This window comes from Plectropomus leopardus, chromosome 24 (genome assembly GCF_026936395.1).
Source record: "Plectropomus leopardus strain MGB_pleo_1.0 chromosome 24, ASM2693639v1, whole genome shotgun sequence".
NCBI classification, from domain to species: domain Eukaryota; kingdom Metazoa; phylum Chordata; class Actinopteri; order Perciformes; family Serranidae; genus Plectropomus; species Plectropomus leopardus.
In genome coordinates, this window is record NC_142199.1 from 4,398,256 (window position 1) to 4,412,055 (window position 13,800).

The 13,800-nt window shown below is 39.3% G+C and overlaps 1 protein-coding gene across 6 annotated transcripts in view; it reads left to right on the top strand.

Moving 5' to 3' along the window:
* LOC121962709 (nck-associated protein 5-like) overlaps nt 1-13,800 on the top strand; it is a 190,666-nt gene that overhangs the window by 145,406 nt on the left and 31,460 nt on the right. For all 6 annotated transcript variants that reach the window (XM_088074811.1, XM_088074807.1, XM_088074809.1 and 3 more), the window contains 3 exons: nt 2,343-2,381; nt 3,999-4,118; nt 12,370-12,474. In XM_088074811.1, the coding sequence (XP_087930937.1) occupies nt 2,343-2,381; nt 3,999-4,118; nt 12,370-12,474 (264 nt within the window). The remainder of the gene's footprint in view (nt 1-2,342; nt 2,382-3,998; nt 4,119-12,369; nt 12,475-13,800) is intronic.

Consider the following 13,800-nt stretch of genomic DNA (forward strand, 5'->3'; position numbering starts at 1 on the left):
CATTTATATCACATAGGTTAGCAGATCCTGGTCTACAGAGTCGGCCACCACGGTAATCAGCTACTCAACAACAAGCAGAGGTGGGAAAAACAAGGATTTGTAATGTGAAAATGCTTTATTCAGCGTTTTCACCTGTTTTAATCATCAGATCTGTTTGTTTTGGGGATGAAGAGGTAATTTGGCTCCTTGTAAAAACCTTCAAAACAATGAAAACTGAAGGAATTCTAACCAGGAGAAGTTTCATCTGGTTGCAATCTGCAATCCTTCAGCACTAAACGTCACTAAATCTTCTGCAAATCACAGTGACTGACGCTGAAACTCGGACATATTTAGAGCCTATATTTGGTTTGTTTTTCCCTGCATTTACCCCGTAGGCCACTGGACACCTTGAAAAAACTACCTTGCAAAAAAATCAATAAGGGCTCTTTCCATTATGAATTTTTGATCCATGGAGGTTTTATATTTGTAAAACTTTCCTTGACCTATCAGGGAACAAAAAGTCTAACTTTTGTTGGCCAAGCACACCTAAGGAGCAAAAATAGCACACCAAAAAACACCATTCCCCGAGCTCCCATGGGGTCAAAAAGCATTTCCCAGCCTCTTTTTTAACAGCTTTGCGAACATAGCGGCAGCAAACCTAGAAGCTAGAGCCTTTTTTTTTAGCATGTGCGCCAGGCGAGTGACTCCTTCGGACTGAGCAGGTGCCATCTTGGCATCAGGTATCTACACATATTCATTATTATACATCTATGACAAAAACCAGCTTCTTCTTTACATATCAACAGCTCATTTTTGAAGGTGGTGCAATAACAACTATCCTTACTGTCAGGCGATTGTACATAAAAAGAAAATAGTTTCTATATTAAATTATATTTTCGCCTATACATCCCCCTAAATCCTACACACCGTAACTTTAAAAACTTTGAAAGCGTCTGGTATGCTTGTTATTTTTCATACTTTTTAACGCACAATTAAGGTGTTTTTAATGTCAGAAGGACTTTTGTTGATGCTTGTATTGCAGCAATAATGCAAGAGAGGATTTTTAGCACTCATAGCACTTAGCTGTGCAGTATACAAATGCACCACCATCATACCTATATCATACCTATATTCACTGGTCACAACAGCTTATTGTTATTATTATTTTTAGTCCATATTAAAGTGTAAAATACGAGCTGTTAAATAACCTTATCCTGATGTGAACTGGTGTTAAAGCAGCGGTTTACGTAACAATGGCACTTGTGTGCCCTCTGGTTATTTGTGAGTGTTTGATAAGTGCTGTTTAGGGAGCCGCATGAGGGAAATAAACCAGCCTCAGCTCTCGGCTGTGCCTGCGTGCTGAATCACTCCAGGAGGGGAGGGAGGGGAGCGCTGCTACGGGGAAGTATGTCCAGCAGAGACAAGTTGCCCAATTTGTCCTGGAACCAAGCAGACTGAGCGGAGCTGCCGGAGGGCGGGAAAAACGAGAGAGACAGAGGAAGAAGAAAGGAAGATGGGAGATATAAAAAAAAGAAAAGAAGGGGGGATTTAGTGATGCAGCTGCGTTAGAGCTTCCTCCGTGGATTGTATTTGGGGTAAATTCAGTCCTCGTCTCCTTTCTGCTTCCCTGCCCTCATTAAGATGGCTCAACTGCTGTGTTTACTTGTCAACTGTTTTCCTGTGTGGTGACTTTTGTGGAAGGAGCTCTCTGTAATGATCCTGCTCTGATGACGGAGGCTGCCTCTCTAACGACTGCACACAACAACAGAGGAAAACATTTGCTTTGTAACAGAAGGGACAATTATATTTTTTTATGTCACACCAGCTGCTTGTGTAAATTTTTGTGCATTTGTAGTTTAATTACTTATTTTGAAGTCATGGGGTGTTCCTTTGTCCGACTCCTCAGCAGCAGGGCTCATTTCACCATATTTACTCTCATTTCTCCTCATTCAATAAACGAGAGCGGGGGCACTCAGTGGCTTCACGCGGTATTAATGAGCAATCAATGGGCAGTAATCGGAGCCGCTCCTGCATCGGCGCTGTGGTCTGAGACTTCGGGCGGTGTTAGCCGCTGTGAGACCCAGACGCCTCTGCTTCTACAGCAGTCTGTCGATACCACCATTAGGAAGTGAGAGTTAAGAATCGGAAAAGACGTGTGTGTGTTTACAAAAGACACACACCAGATACTAGATCTGGATGTTCATTGAGCTCATGACAATTCATCTTGTGTGTAAACTGGCTGAGGATGTGCAGCGTTAGCACTGTAAAGCCGGTCTACAGAGGCCTTTAAGGGTCACACGAGGTCAAGAAAAACTTTTATATCATTCAGTAACACTTTGTTTTTCTCTCTCTGCCTGTTTCAGGTTGCCAATCAAGTTGTGCAGGCGCTTCTCACCCAGAAGGTTTGTTTCTTATTTTCATTTTGCTCCTTACCTTTAACACTTTTAACAGCATTACCGTTGTTTAATCTCAGTCTACATGAATACAGATATTGTTGAAAACTGACATTTTCTCCCCATCCACACAACCTTCGTTTCACAAAATATCTCCGTTCACAGTAGAACTTCCTTGATATCAGACTTCGTTTCCATCTTCAGTCTGAAATCGCATCCACGCTGACCAGTTTTGGTTTAGGAGGAGGGTTCGATTTTCCCTAAACAATCACTAAAAACCAACGTATCTGCCCAAAACAAACATCACTTTTAGTCCACACTGATGTGTACTCATGCCAACATACAACTTGTTTTGTCTGGGTTTTAAAAGTGGAGTAAAGTGAACCAAAACAAAAAACGATGTCAAGTGATATTAAAAAGAAATGTTCATTTCGAACAGCCTTGATAGCAGTGTCTGTCTTGTGTAGAGTGCTCACCATTGTTGTTGTTACTCCTCATTGGTCCCAGCTCACCGCTTGACAACACTTTGCAACATCTTAAGCTGCTAATTGGCCTTTTATTCCTACCGCTGCAACGATCTTTTGTTGTTTTTTATTTTAACCAAAAAAAGCTGCTTCTTGTCATGATGCCAGAACAAAATTAATCAATTGAACTTGCTGGAATGGGCTCATTCAAAGGTCTGGACCCCGGCAACACGAGGACACAAAAGCGCTCACTGACCTTAGCTGTCTTCCACACTCTTCCCCTCTGCGAAGGTAGTGAAGTGCACAGACTAACTTTTTCTGAACACCAACTAGAGATCACTTTAAGATACAAATGATGCTCTGGACATGCAAAGGTTGCTCTATCGCTCCTCATCGACAACAAGCCCACTCTCAAGTGTGTCCCACTATCTGCTGGTTTGACCAGGCCTGATCCAAAACTGGAATTTCTGGTGAACATAAAACAAAGGATACTGCAGCAGATGCATCTGTTCGTCCATGAAATGATGCCGCAGCAATACTAAGTTTAAAGTAGTCATTAGACCAAGCAATGTCATTATTTAACTTAACTTTAAATGTAAATAAAGCCATGATCTGTTGTTGTGGTTATAGTTTCTGGGACTTGCTTATTAAACAAAGCAGCAATAAGTTGTGATGTGTTATAAATGCAACACCATTTAAATGCAACATAAAAACTGTCAGTGTGGAAAAGACCAAGATATTAAGTTGTGTTTCAACAGTACATATGAAACGGGGCGTTTGAAGCTCAAACACTGACTTTCTTGCATTCTGGAGAATTTTTCTGCACCAATTTTTGCCTTTTCTGCATCAATTTGTGGTGTAAGTGTCTTTAATTTCATGAAAAAAAGTCTTCTGCTTCATTCATAGTTTGATTTGTGTGTACAAATACATATGTTTTAAATATTAAGGGGGCATGTCCCCTGTGTCTCTGCCAAAAATCTGCACTCATGGATCTGTATACATGTAGACAGGACCCAAAAAAAACCATTGTCATCTTAAATTATTAGATAAATAATTCATGTGATGCTCAGTGCTTTTATACCTCATACAAATACAAAAACTGAACATCACATACACAAGGAAAAACACTTTTCTTATGCTCCCTGTGTTTCTTCTCACGCAGGATCTGAGAGAGGAATGCATGAAGCTGCGAACTCGAGTTTTTGACCTCGAGCAACAGAATCGAGCGCTGGGAATTCTGTTCCAGCAGCGGATCAAGCCCGCCTCAGACCTGCTTCTCCAGGTAAGTTCCCACTCTTAGTGCTGCTAGTGCTGCTATTATTGCTAAATTAGCATATAGCATACTTGAAGACTCTCTACCAGTTTCCGAGCGAAGCCGCAGCTCCTCCAGTAAACAAGCCCGAGCGCATACTCCCATGCATTTGAAGTTGTTTTTCATTTGGCTTGTTATTTGGCGGCTCTGGGGTCTCAGCAGAGGCTGCGGAGAAGACTGTAAGTACTTTGATTTAAAACACAAAAAAAAACTTCTTCTACATCAATCTTTATGAATCTCTCATCAGGAGCTGTTTTCTGTTTTGAAGCGGAGGTAAAGGCCGTAAAGCAGAGATCCCTTGTTGTTGTTGTGGTTTGTTTATCATGCATCACGGTTCAGACTGAGGTTGCATGTGTGCACTGTTAATGTTTTTATTTAATGGTTGGCGTACGGAGACGTAGATCAAACTTCCTGAAACTGTTCAAAAAACTTCCAGAAAGGCAAACTTAAATTTCCTCCCTGGTGCCCGCCAGTAAGTACCCTTAAAAATAACGATGCTAACTTGAACCATATACAGTTCTTTGTTTTGTTACCATAAGAGAACCTCTTTTGTTCTCTTTTGTTCCAACTCAAACACTTCCAGAGGGGTCTACCTAGAACCCAACATAAAGGGTAACACCTCAAACAATCTGCAAAAGGTTACACCCAGAACCCTCTGTGAGAGATAAAACCCTCTTATGGTGTGATGTCTCCATTCAGAACCCTCTCTGGGGGTTCTGTCCAGAACCTTTTCACCTTCTAAAGGTGCTAACCAGAACCCAATCAGGTGGCTCTACAGAGAACCCTTTCATATTCTGAGGGTTTCATCAAGTATCCACCCAGGCGATTCTATCAAAAACCCTTTTATACTTCAAGGGTTTCATTTAGAGCTCACCCAAGGGGTTCTACTGAGAACCAATTTATGTTTTTAATTGCGATTACCACAAAATTTGCCCCCGGTTCCACCATAAAATACATAAAAGGCATGTCTCAAGAACATAAAACATTCCAAGGGTTTTATCCAAAAAAACCACCCAGAGGATTCTACCAAGAAGGGTTTTATCTAGAACTCAACGAGGGCGCTGAAAAATAGTAATTGATTACATAACCTGTCGATCTCTCTCCTAAACTCATGGTCTTAGTTCTCAGTGCAACTATTTGTCATACAAGAACCATTTCTTCAAAAAAGGGTTCTTCGGAAGCAAAGGGTTCTGGGTAGAACCTCAGACATTCAGGATAGACCCTTTTGGACCTTTTACTTGTAAGAGTGTACAGTAAATCAGAATAAAATATGCAGCATAGATGTGATTCTAAGAAATGTTTCTCCTACAATAAAGACGGCTTGTCTCCTACATTAAAGACAACTTGTCTCCTACATTAAAGACAACTTGTCTCCTACAGTGAAGACAACTTTCTCCTACAGTGAAGACAACTTGTCTCCTACATAAAAACAAAGTTACGAACCAGCAGCTGTCTCGTCTCTGCTCTGTAACCAACAACAACAACCACTGTATTTATATTCACCAAAAACCCCACATTCTCTTATTTCGAGTGGCTGAAAATTGCCTCAGTTCATCTTTTCGGTCGCTTGGAAAACACCAATATACTGACAACATGTCCGCGTGTGCATTCCAGCGAGATTCGCAAGGTGTAATTGTGAGACAGAGACCTGCCACTTTCTGCTCCCCATCTATTGTCAGCGGTGATATAGCATTGCAAGGTCAGCTTGGATAGTAGGGTTTCACATAATTGTGCAAATTGTGTCTCCTCGCTGTGGATATAAAAATGCAAAAAAACAGAGAGAGAAAGTGGCAGAAAAAGGAGCCGTCAGTCCGTCCAGACTGGAGGATGAAAAGAGAGGAAGCAAGCAAGGGTAGATAAGAAGGAAAGGACGGGAGGGTGGAAACAGAGAGAGATGAGATAGATAGCAGAGAAGACGACAAGGAGGTGGAAGTGAAAAACTAAGGGCAAAATAAGAAGGGGCAGATAAATTGTATGAAAAAGAAGATAGAGAATAATATGGTTCTGGGTGTGTCGTAAAGCTCTCTGTCACTTCCAGCGCCATTATTGGACAGACAGGAACATTGTCAAGCGAAACTGCAATATAAAAGGCTTCAGGAGGGATATTGATTATATCTGCAGGGACAAAAAGGTGCAATCTAGCCGGTGAGACGAGAATTAAGGCTCTGTGTCATGTGTTTTTCTCTCCTTATGATTCATCTGAAATGAGCATGCAGCGTCGATGATTTGGTGTTGATCTTTAAACGTGTAGGTTTGCTCTTCACTTGATAAAAAACATTTTCACCATCAACTAACTGTTGATTCAGGGTAAGAATTAATCATAATGTGATCGCGCTGCTTCGGATGTTCTGTACGTCCATCATGAGCTCTCCAGTCATGTGTGGGAGAGCCGTTAAAACTTCTATATTTATCACCAGGAACTGGAACCTCCAACAGTATGTAAATCAGAAATGGTCCTTGTTTTATTTATTTAGCTAGAACCCAATAGCTCAAATGATAAAACCATCAAATATATTTTAAAAAGCCATATTTTTTAAGCAAAAGTAAGAAAATGAATACCACTGTCATGTCTGTATATGCAAAATGCAGTGCATGGATTCATTATTGCTGCATTGATGTGATGTCAGAAGGTCGTAGTTTGTAAGTCCGACTTCATTGTGTTTATTTGCTTTGAGGTCGTAACGTGGAAACAACATGGACGCTACAAACAAGATGAGTTGCATTATAATGCTAAGAGCATCTAAACAAGAGGTTGATAGCTGTTTCCAGTTTATTTATATTTTTATGTATTGTTTTTTTTTTATGTATTATATTTTTCTATATTTTAACCCATGTCACTCTACATGGACAGCAGTTAAAGTTAATGCCATATTACACTTTATATGTGATCAAAAATGTATATTTAATACATAAATTAATTTTAAAAGTTTTACGAATGAGCAAACGGTGACTTTTTCCCGCCATGTTTATATATTTATGACATCAAGTCTGCAACTTGTGTTACAAAATAACGTTGTTGTCAACGGCATGTTTTGTCATTAAAAGTTGACTTGCTTGATAGATTCATACAGTAAAAGGTGCAGCTACTTTAATTAAATGATAGCTACTAGGAACATAACAGCAAAATGTATAATTTTGTACCATCAGTTACTGACACAATTCACGTGCTGTCCGACATTTCTGCTGCTGTAAATGTCACGCAAACGTCACACCTCGGGTATCATCTTCTCACTGGTAATTAGGAGAAATATATCTGCTAATGTTTTGAACATCTACTTGGTATGTTATTGCAAGAGGGGGAGTCTCATAACATCCCTCAGTGGAAACGCAATCACCTCGCAATTGTGTTTTAACGACATTTTGAAAAAATTGCTTAAATTTTGCTCAGATCCGTAATGGAAACCCACGTAGAGACACTGTTTGACCTTCATGTCTGACTCTGTAACATCAGGAGAATCTTAACTAGATGTCAATGCTGGTCGGAAAATGTTGTTTCCACCTGTTTTCAGTTTTTGTGCTTATCTCCGTTAACTGTCTGCTCCTCCGCAAATTACACTTTTAAGTTCTCCGAATAAACGGAATGAATTGGAAGAATTAGTGAATTCAACCGTAATGGTGGATTGAGAAGGATTATTATGGTACTTCTTAAACCAAACCTGCACCCTGGTGTAATTACAGCCAGTTTCACATCTCACTTAATAAGTCATCCAAAATATCTCATAAAAATATCGAAATAAAAAGGCTTTAATTTCTTCTCTCTCCTGGAGCCTCAAGCACAGAGAGACTTAATCACCCCTGTGAGTGCACTGTTTCCTATCTAGCTCTGGACTTTTTGCTTATCAGTAATTAAACGTTCTCTAGTTTCCCCCGTGGGCATCTTGAGTTTCTCTGATAAAGAACCATCGCGCTCTAATGGGAGCTTCACCAGTTGTTCACCTTCGCCAGCTGAATTGGTTTGAATCCAAAAATGCTACATATTCATTACAGAAAACTTGGACATTCAAAAAAAACAATGAGGGTTGTTTTCTCAAACTATTTGCAAGCTGAGAGAAAATAACTGGTGAGCAGTCCCGTCCACTTATGCTGTTTATCACATGTGACAGCCAAGTGGCAACTGAGTCGCCCATTACCGGGACAAATCCTCGGTGTTTCTACCTCTGGGCCCCAAGGACACAGCACGAACGCCATGACCTCATTACTGCTGGTGCAGTTTTGTACAGTCAAACGTGGGTTGCTGCCATGGCCATCAGCTGAAAGTTCATGTGGAAAAAAAGTTTGAAATTTAAACAAATGATGCCACTTTTCAAAACTAGTGGTAAAATAATTTGCTGTGGAGCTTTAGAGATATTGTTTTTCATATATCTCACCTTAGTCCCGTCATATTACAGCCGAGCCTTCGTCTCATATCCTTGTGTAGTTTAACGGGCGCTGTGTCGCCGGAGCTTTAGGAAAATCCTTCGTGATGAGTCAGACATATAGATCGGGTCACACAGGTGAGCATTATGTGTGTGTGTGACTTTATGTGTGTGTGGGCGTCTGTCTTCTCTCTCTTGGCTGCTCGTCGACCCGCCGTTGTACGTGTGTGTGGGTAGTTTTTGACAGCAGTTGCCAATACTGATGTATTTGTTTGGAAGCTGCCTATTGCTGCTATTCCGGGCTGATATTCATTATCTTAAAATATGAACACCGTCGAGCCAAAAACGACAAAGAACAAAAACAGGAAGACTATTGCTTTTTCTTCTAAAAACCACATGAAACTTCTCCGTTGGCTTCCAGACGATTATGGATGTTAACTAAAAGTTTAAGGGGACTTATTATGCTTTTCCTTATTTTCTGTTACATAGGCCTATTTTAAAATATGTGATTTTCATATTAAACTTGGCCGAAGTTCCAAATAATGAGCAGAAACCTCAGGCTTCAGATTGCTGTAAATACTCTATTTTAAACCTTTTTTTCACTTTGGTTGCAAAGTGATGTCAGCTGATGATTGAAATGTATATGTGGTCGTCTGATTCAGTCACGCTACGTCAAATGTTTTTATCACATAACCTTGAATGCTACATGTATAACATTTAATCTTGGTTGCCAGTGCTGTTAACTTCTCCCCAGTTTTGGATAATATATATGTCCGTTTGCAAAATTCTAGTTTGAAAGATTTTAATTGTTAATTATTTATGGAGAAAGCAGCACTGTATTCAAATAATTAAGTCATTAATTAAGCTGCTGTAAGAACATGCTAAGATCAGGAAAATATGTAATCTTAGGTGCTGATTTTTTAAAATTTTTCCCTGATTTCTTCATTTTGGATCATGACCGGTTTTGTTTAGAAGCTTTTATTTTACAGTCATTGCACAGCCATTGATGACATTGCATAAACCTGGACGCACTGACCAATCAGAGCAGACTGGGTTTTTTCAGGAGAGAGGCACTTAGACAGAAGGATTCAGACAGAGGATGGACACACTTGTTCCAGCACTGCAGCAGTGAAGAGTTTTTGCCAGTTAAAGCATGTAAACATGTTTTGTAAGAGGCCCAAAATACGAGTACGACCTTGAAAAGAAGTATTTATAGGTCCCCTCTAATAAAAGGTCAAATTTGCATAAAATATTACAGTCTTTCATGCATTAATTTATGACTTTGATCTTGGCCTTGAACCTCCAAAAGTTCAAGAACTGTGCACACGGCCTTGTCATCTACCGTTTCCTTCGACTATCTCCCCCCGCGACCCTGTGACACTATTGACTGAATGCTTGATGAGGATGCTGAGGAGGTGAAATCCTGCACCCTACGATAAGATCAGAGCCTCCCGTGACACCTCAGCCACTCCCATCTCCGGGTGGACAGCAGGGAGGCCTGGCGATGCGGCATCAGAGCGGCACGAATTTCAGTTTCATGGCCTGAGATCATGGCTGCTTTGAGGCCGAAGTAGTAAACTAAAATGACACTGATACAGCTTAATAATGTTTCATTATCAAAGAGCAATGCCTTCCTTTTAAATACATGGGAGGAAGGCAACTTAACAAGATATGACCCAAAAATTTGAAATAAATTAGTGAAAAGTTACAAGAAAATAACCTGAAAATTAAAAAAACAAAACACATAAACAAAAAAATGGATAGTAAGATAGTGACCTGAAAAAAGTGCTGATAATAAAACAATATTATCAGTTCTGTAAGATATTTTTAATATGTAATTGTAATAATTATAATTATAGTGTCTGGACATTTTACCCTTTTTTCTGCTAGAGAATTAAAACCTTTTAGAGGTTTTAAAGGATTAAATACTTGTGAAAGACATCTGAATGCAGTACAAGAAAAACTGGGTTAATGTTTATAGTGCAAAACTGCCCAGTTATGACCTGGAAAAAGCAAAAATCACTTTTTAACGAAACCATATTTTAAAGATCATGCTGAGCTTGATGTTTTATGATTCCTAAAAATAGTATGAGCACCTGTCTCTGTGCTGAAAAGGCACTGAAGGTGGGCATCGATCGGTTTCCATGGCACCCTTCCCGCCTCGTCACTGACGGTAAAAAATCTTATTCACATGCTTGCACTAATACAAAAAGAAGCTTTTTGGTTTTTGCTGAAAGTTGAAGAGAAAAATGTGGGATGGTTGTGTTTTGGCCACAGGCGAAATAATGCAGGTTGTTTGGTCTTAAGAGACAAAAGACGCAGTGAAGTTTTGGTATCATTAGGAGCTGTTTTCTTTCTTGTTTTTCAACCAAAATGTGTGGAGGACGCCTTTCACAGCACAGAAAACATCAATACAAACCGTCAGCAAAGAGCTTTATAGAATACAATGACACTGAATCCACCAGCTTTTATTTTAAAATGTTGCGACATTGATAGAAAATTTGAGCAGTTGCTTTTCAAAGCTCCATTTGCTGAAGGTGACTTTCACTTTTATGACGTGCAGTTTTCTTGATAGATACTTTTCTCTGCTTCAGGTGCACAGCATGAGACGTGCACGTCATTTCAATGCCAGGAAGAAAGACTAAAATATATCAGAGTGCAGAAATACACACGTGTGTATACATATATTCCCCCAGTGAGCATTACTTTTACCCTTGGCAGGAAACGCAGCGTAAGATCAAGGGCTTTGTTCCGGCATATTTCCAGTTTAAGTTAATTTGAGCACAGGGAACCCGATGTAATTAAGTTCTGAGATTAACACGTGGAAATGTATTTGGTTTTGTATCCGTCCCTCTTAAGCATAAGTAACAGAAGAGACTGCAGACGAGCATATGAATATAAAAAAAATCAAAGGAATCCCTTACTCCCTGATGCAATTATTTCCTATTCACATTAATTTTTTTTCGGCTGATGACATTAATGACTTTGAGCGAGGGGTATGAATCAGGGCTCTGTGTGGCGCCAGTGGAGGGAATCTGACGGGCCGGTGAAATGTTGCTCAGCCATCACTTACTGTGTGGTTTTTACAGATGTTGGAAATCGAATTCAAATGTTATTTTATTTCATTTTTATTAGTATTTGTTGATCGATTTTTACTTTAAGTGATCACTAAGTGTTAAAAAATATTTCAGGTATTCAATTTAGTCAAATTTGAGTATTGGACTTGATAGGAACAGAAGGACAGAAAAATCTCCCAATCACTATGCAACCAATTTCAGCCAATTTTATGGGCTAAATTTCACGTTTTTAAACCTGAACCCTATTTTTCCGTGTTTTTGAGATATGTGATTTAAATATGACTCTTTGTTCGCCGTACATGGACCGCTCAGTGACTGTAACCTGAGGTGTCGCACATTTGATCAGCTTCTCATGTTTAATTTGATTGTTGGAACATTGAAAAGACAAATTAGAATGACTTTTGTGATTTTATTTTGTTCCTGTCGACTTTGAAGTAAGTGTGTGCTGTTATGATGAAATGTATGTTTTTAAATGGAGTCTGGTGAGATAGGAGATGGTGGTTTCGGGGCTGTTTCTGGTCAAACAAAAATGATCTTCCCCTTTAACAAAAAGGTCAATCTCTTTCGGGATCCTCTCCATAATTTTGTCAGACACCTAAAACAATAATCAGAGCCTGTCAGTGGCAAAAAGCCAATGCCTTGACTGGTTACATTGCAGCTTGTTGTCCATGAGTTTCAAAATTTGTTGTCTCTATTAGTCACTCAGACACAAAAACATGGAAAAATAGGGCCCAAGTTGGAAATAAAAACAAACTTACCCTCTGTTGTGTCCTTCCTGTTGTCTTTCAGAAACTCCACTCTCGGATCATGGATCTTTCTGCAGCAGATTTGCTTCTGGAGCCAGAGAGAAGCAAAGCCTTCTTACTTTCCAGGAACACAGAATCTCCCTCCAGTGTAAGCTTAATGGGAAACATGCATTTTTTTTTTTCGTCCAGCCATATGATTCATCCAGGTAGCATAACCGCACCCCCACCTCAACCCCCCTCAAGAAATCATTACAAGATATTAAAATACAGACCCGACTATCTGAAGCCGTGACCCCTGCTCTGCTCAGCAGGAAGAGCTGGCAGTATCACTTGGCTCTAAGAGGAATAAATACTTGTCATATTACCAGAAAACCATCGATTGAGACTCGCCGTCAGTAAAAACGACTCCGTAGGACACAGTGGTACATTAGTCATCTTATGTATTATGCATTAAGGCCTGAAAATGAGTTTGCTGCCTTCTTTTACCCTTTTACCCCTCTGAGAGCGCCACCTGATAAACTCTATGTTTTGAGAGTGCCAGAGGAGCAAGAAAATGAAATAATAATGGCAGAGATATGGATTAAAAATCATCTGGTTATTTAAATGTGCAAAAGTGTACCTTCTCCTCACACACAAGTGGCATTTATATGAGATTAGTTGCATACAAATGCTTCATTTAAAAATAATTTATCTCCATAGACAAATTCAGATGCTAATTTGGAGAAACATCTGCTGTGTTGCGATGGCTGCACATGGAAGTTTGATTGATATTTTTAAATTAAGTTTGAAAAGTGCATCGCTTCAGCATTTTGGAAAACTTTCCCAAAGTTTGATTGGTCTGTCAAGTCTTTGTTAAATATCTCTCAGCACAAAATTAACAGCAAGATAGCCGTTAGATTCGCAACGCTACCCGACGGCATACATCAAATTGTCTTCATGCAGCAAAAGCTTTGTGACTTAGTTGCGAGATGATGTTCATTATGTGATAGTTACGAAGTTATCTGACACCAAGATGGTCTTATTTTTTATTGATTTTCCCAGCTCAGATACCTGTACATAACACAAGGTTCATACAGACATAAAAAAAACAGGACAAGTCATGAAATTTGCAAATGGTAAGCTCCGAGCCTGGAAAAGTTTTGGAAAACTAAATTTACCCTGCAAGTTTTGGAAAAGTCATGGAATTTTGTTGCACAAGCTTGTATGATGTGTTCAAGTACCATCAGATATTTGAAACTGCAAGGATAATGTCTGTTTGTACAGGTTTTTGCTGTGACAATTGTTACAATTTTTGTTTTATTTTTTAGGGAAAAAAAGTTTTAAGAAAAAAGAAATCCAAGTGCTTTTTTTTATAAATCGCCAAAAAAAAACAAAATCAAAAAAATCAATCAAAAAAATTGAAGAGAAGAAATAGCAATTTTTTTCAGAAAACATATCATCCAAACGCATGGGCCTGCAAGTTTTAGAAGGCAAG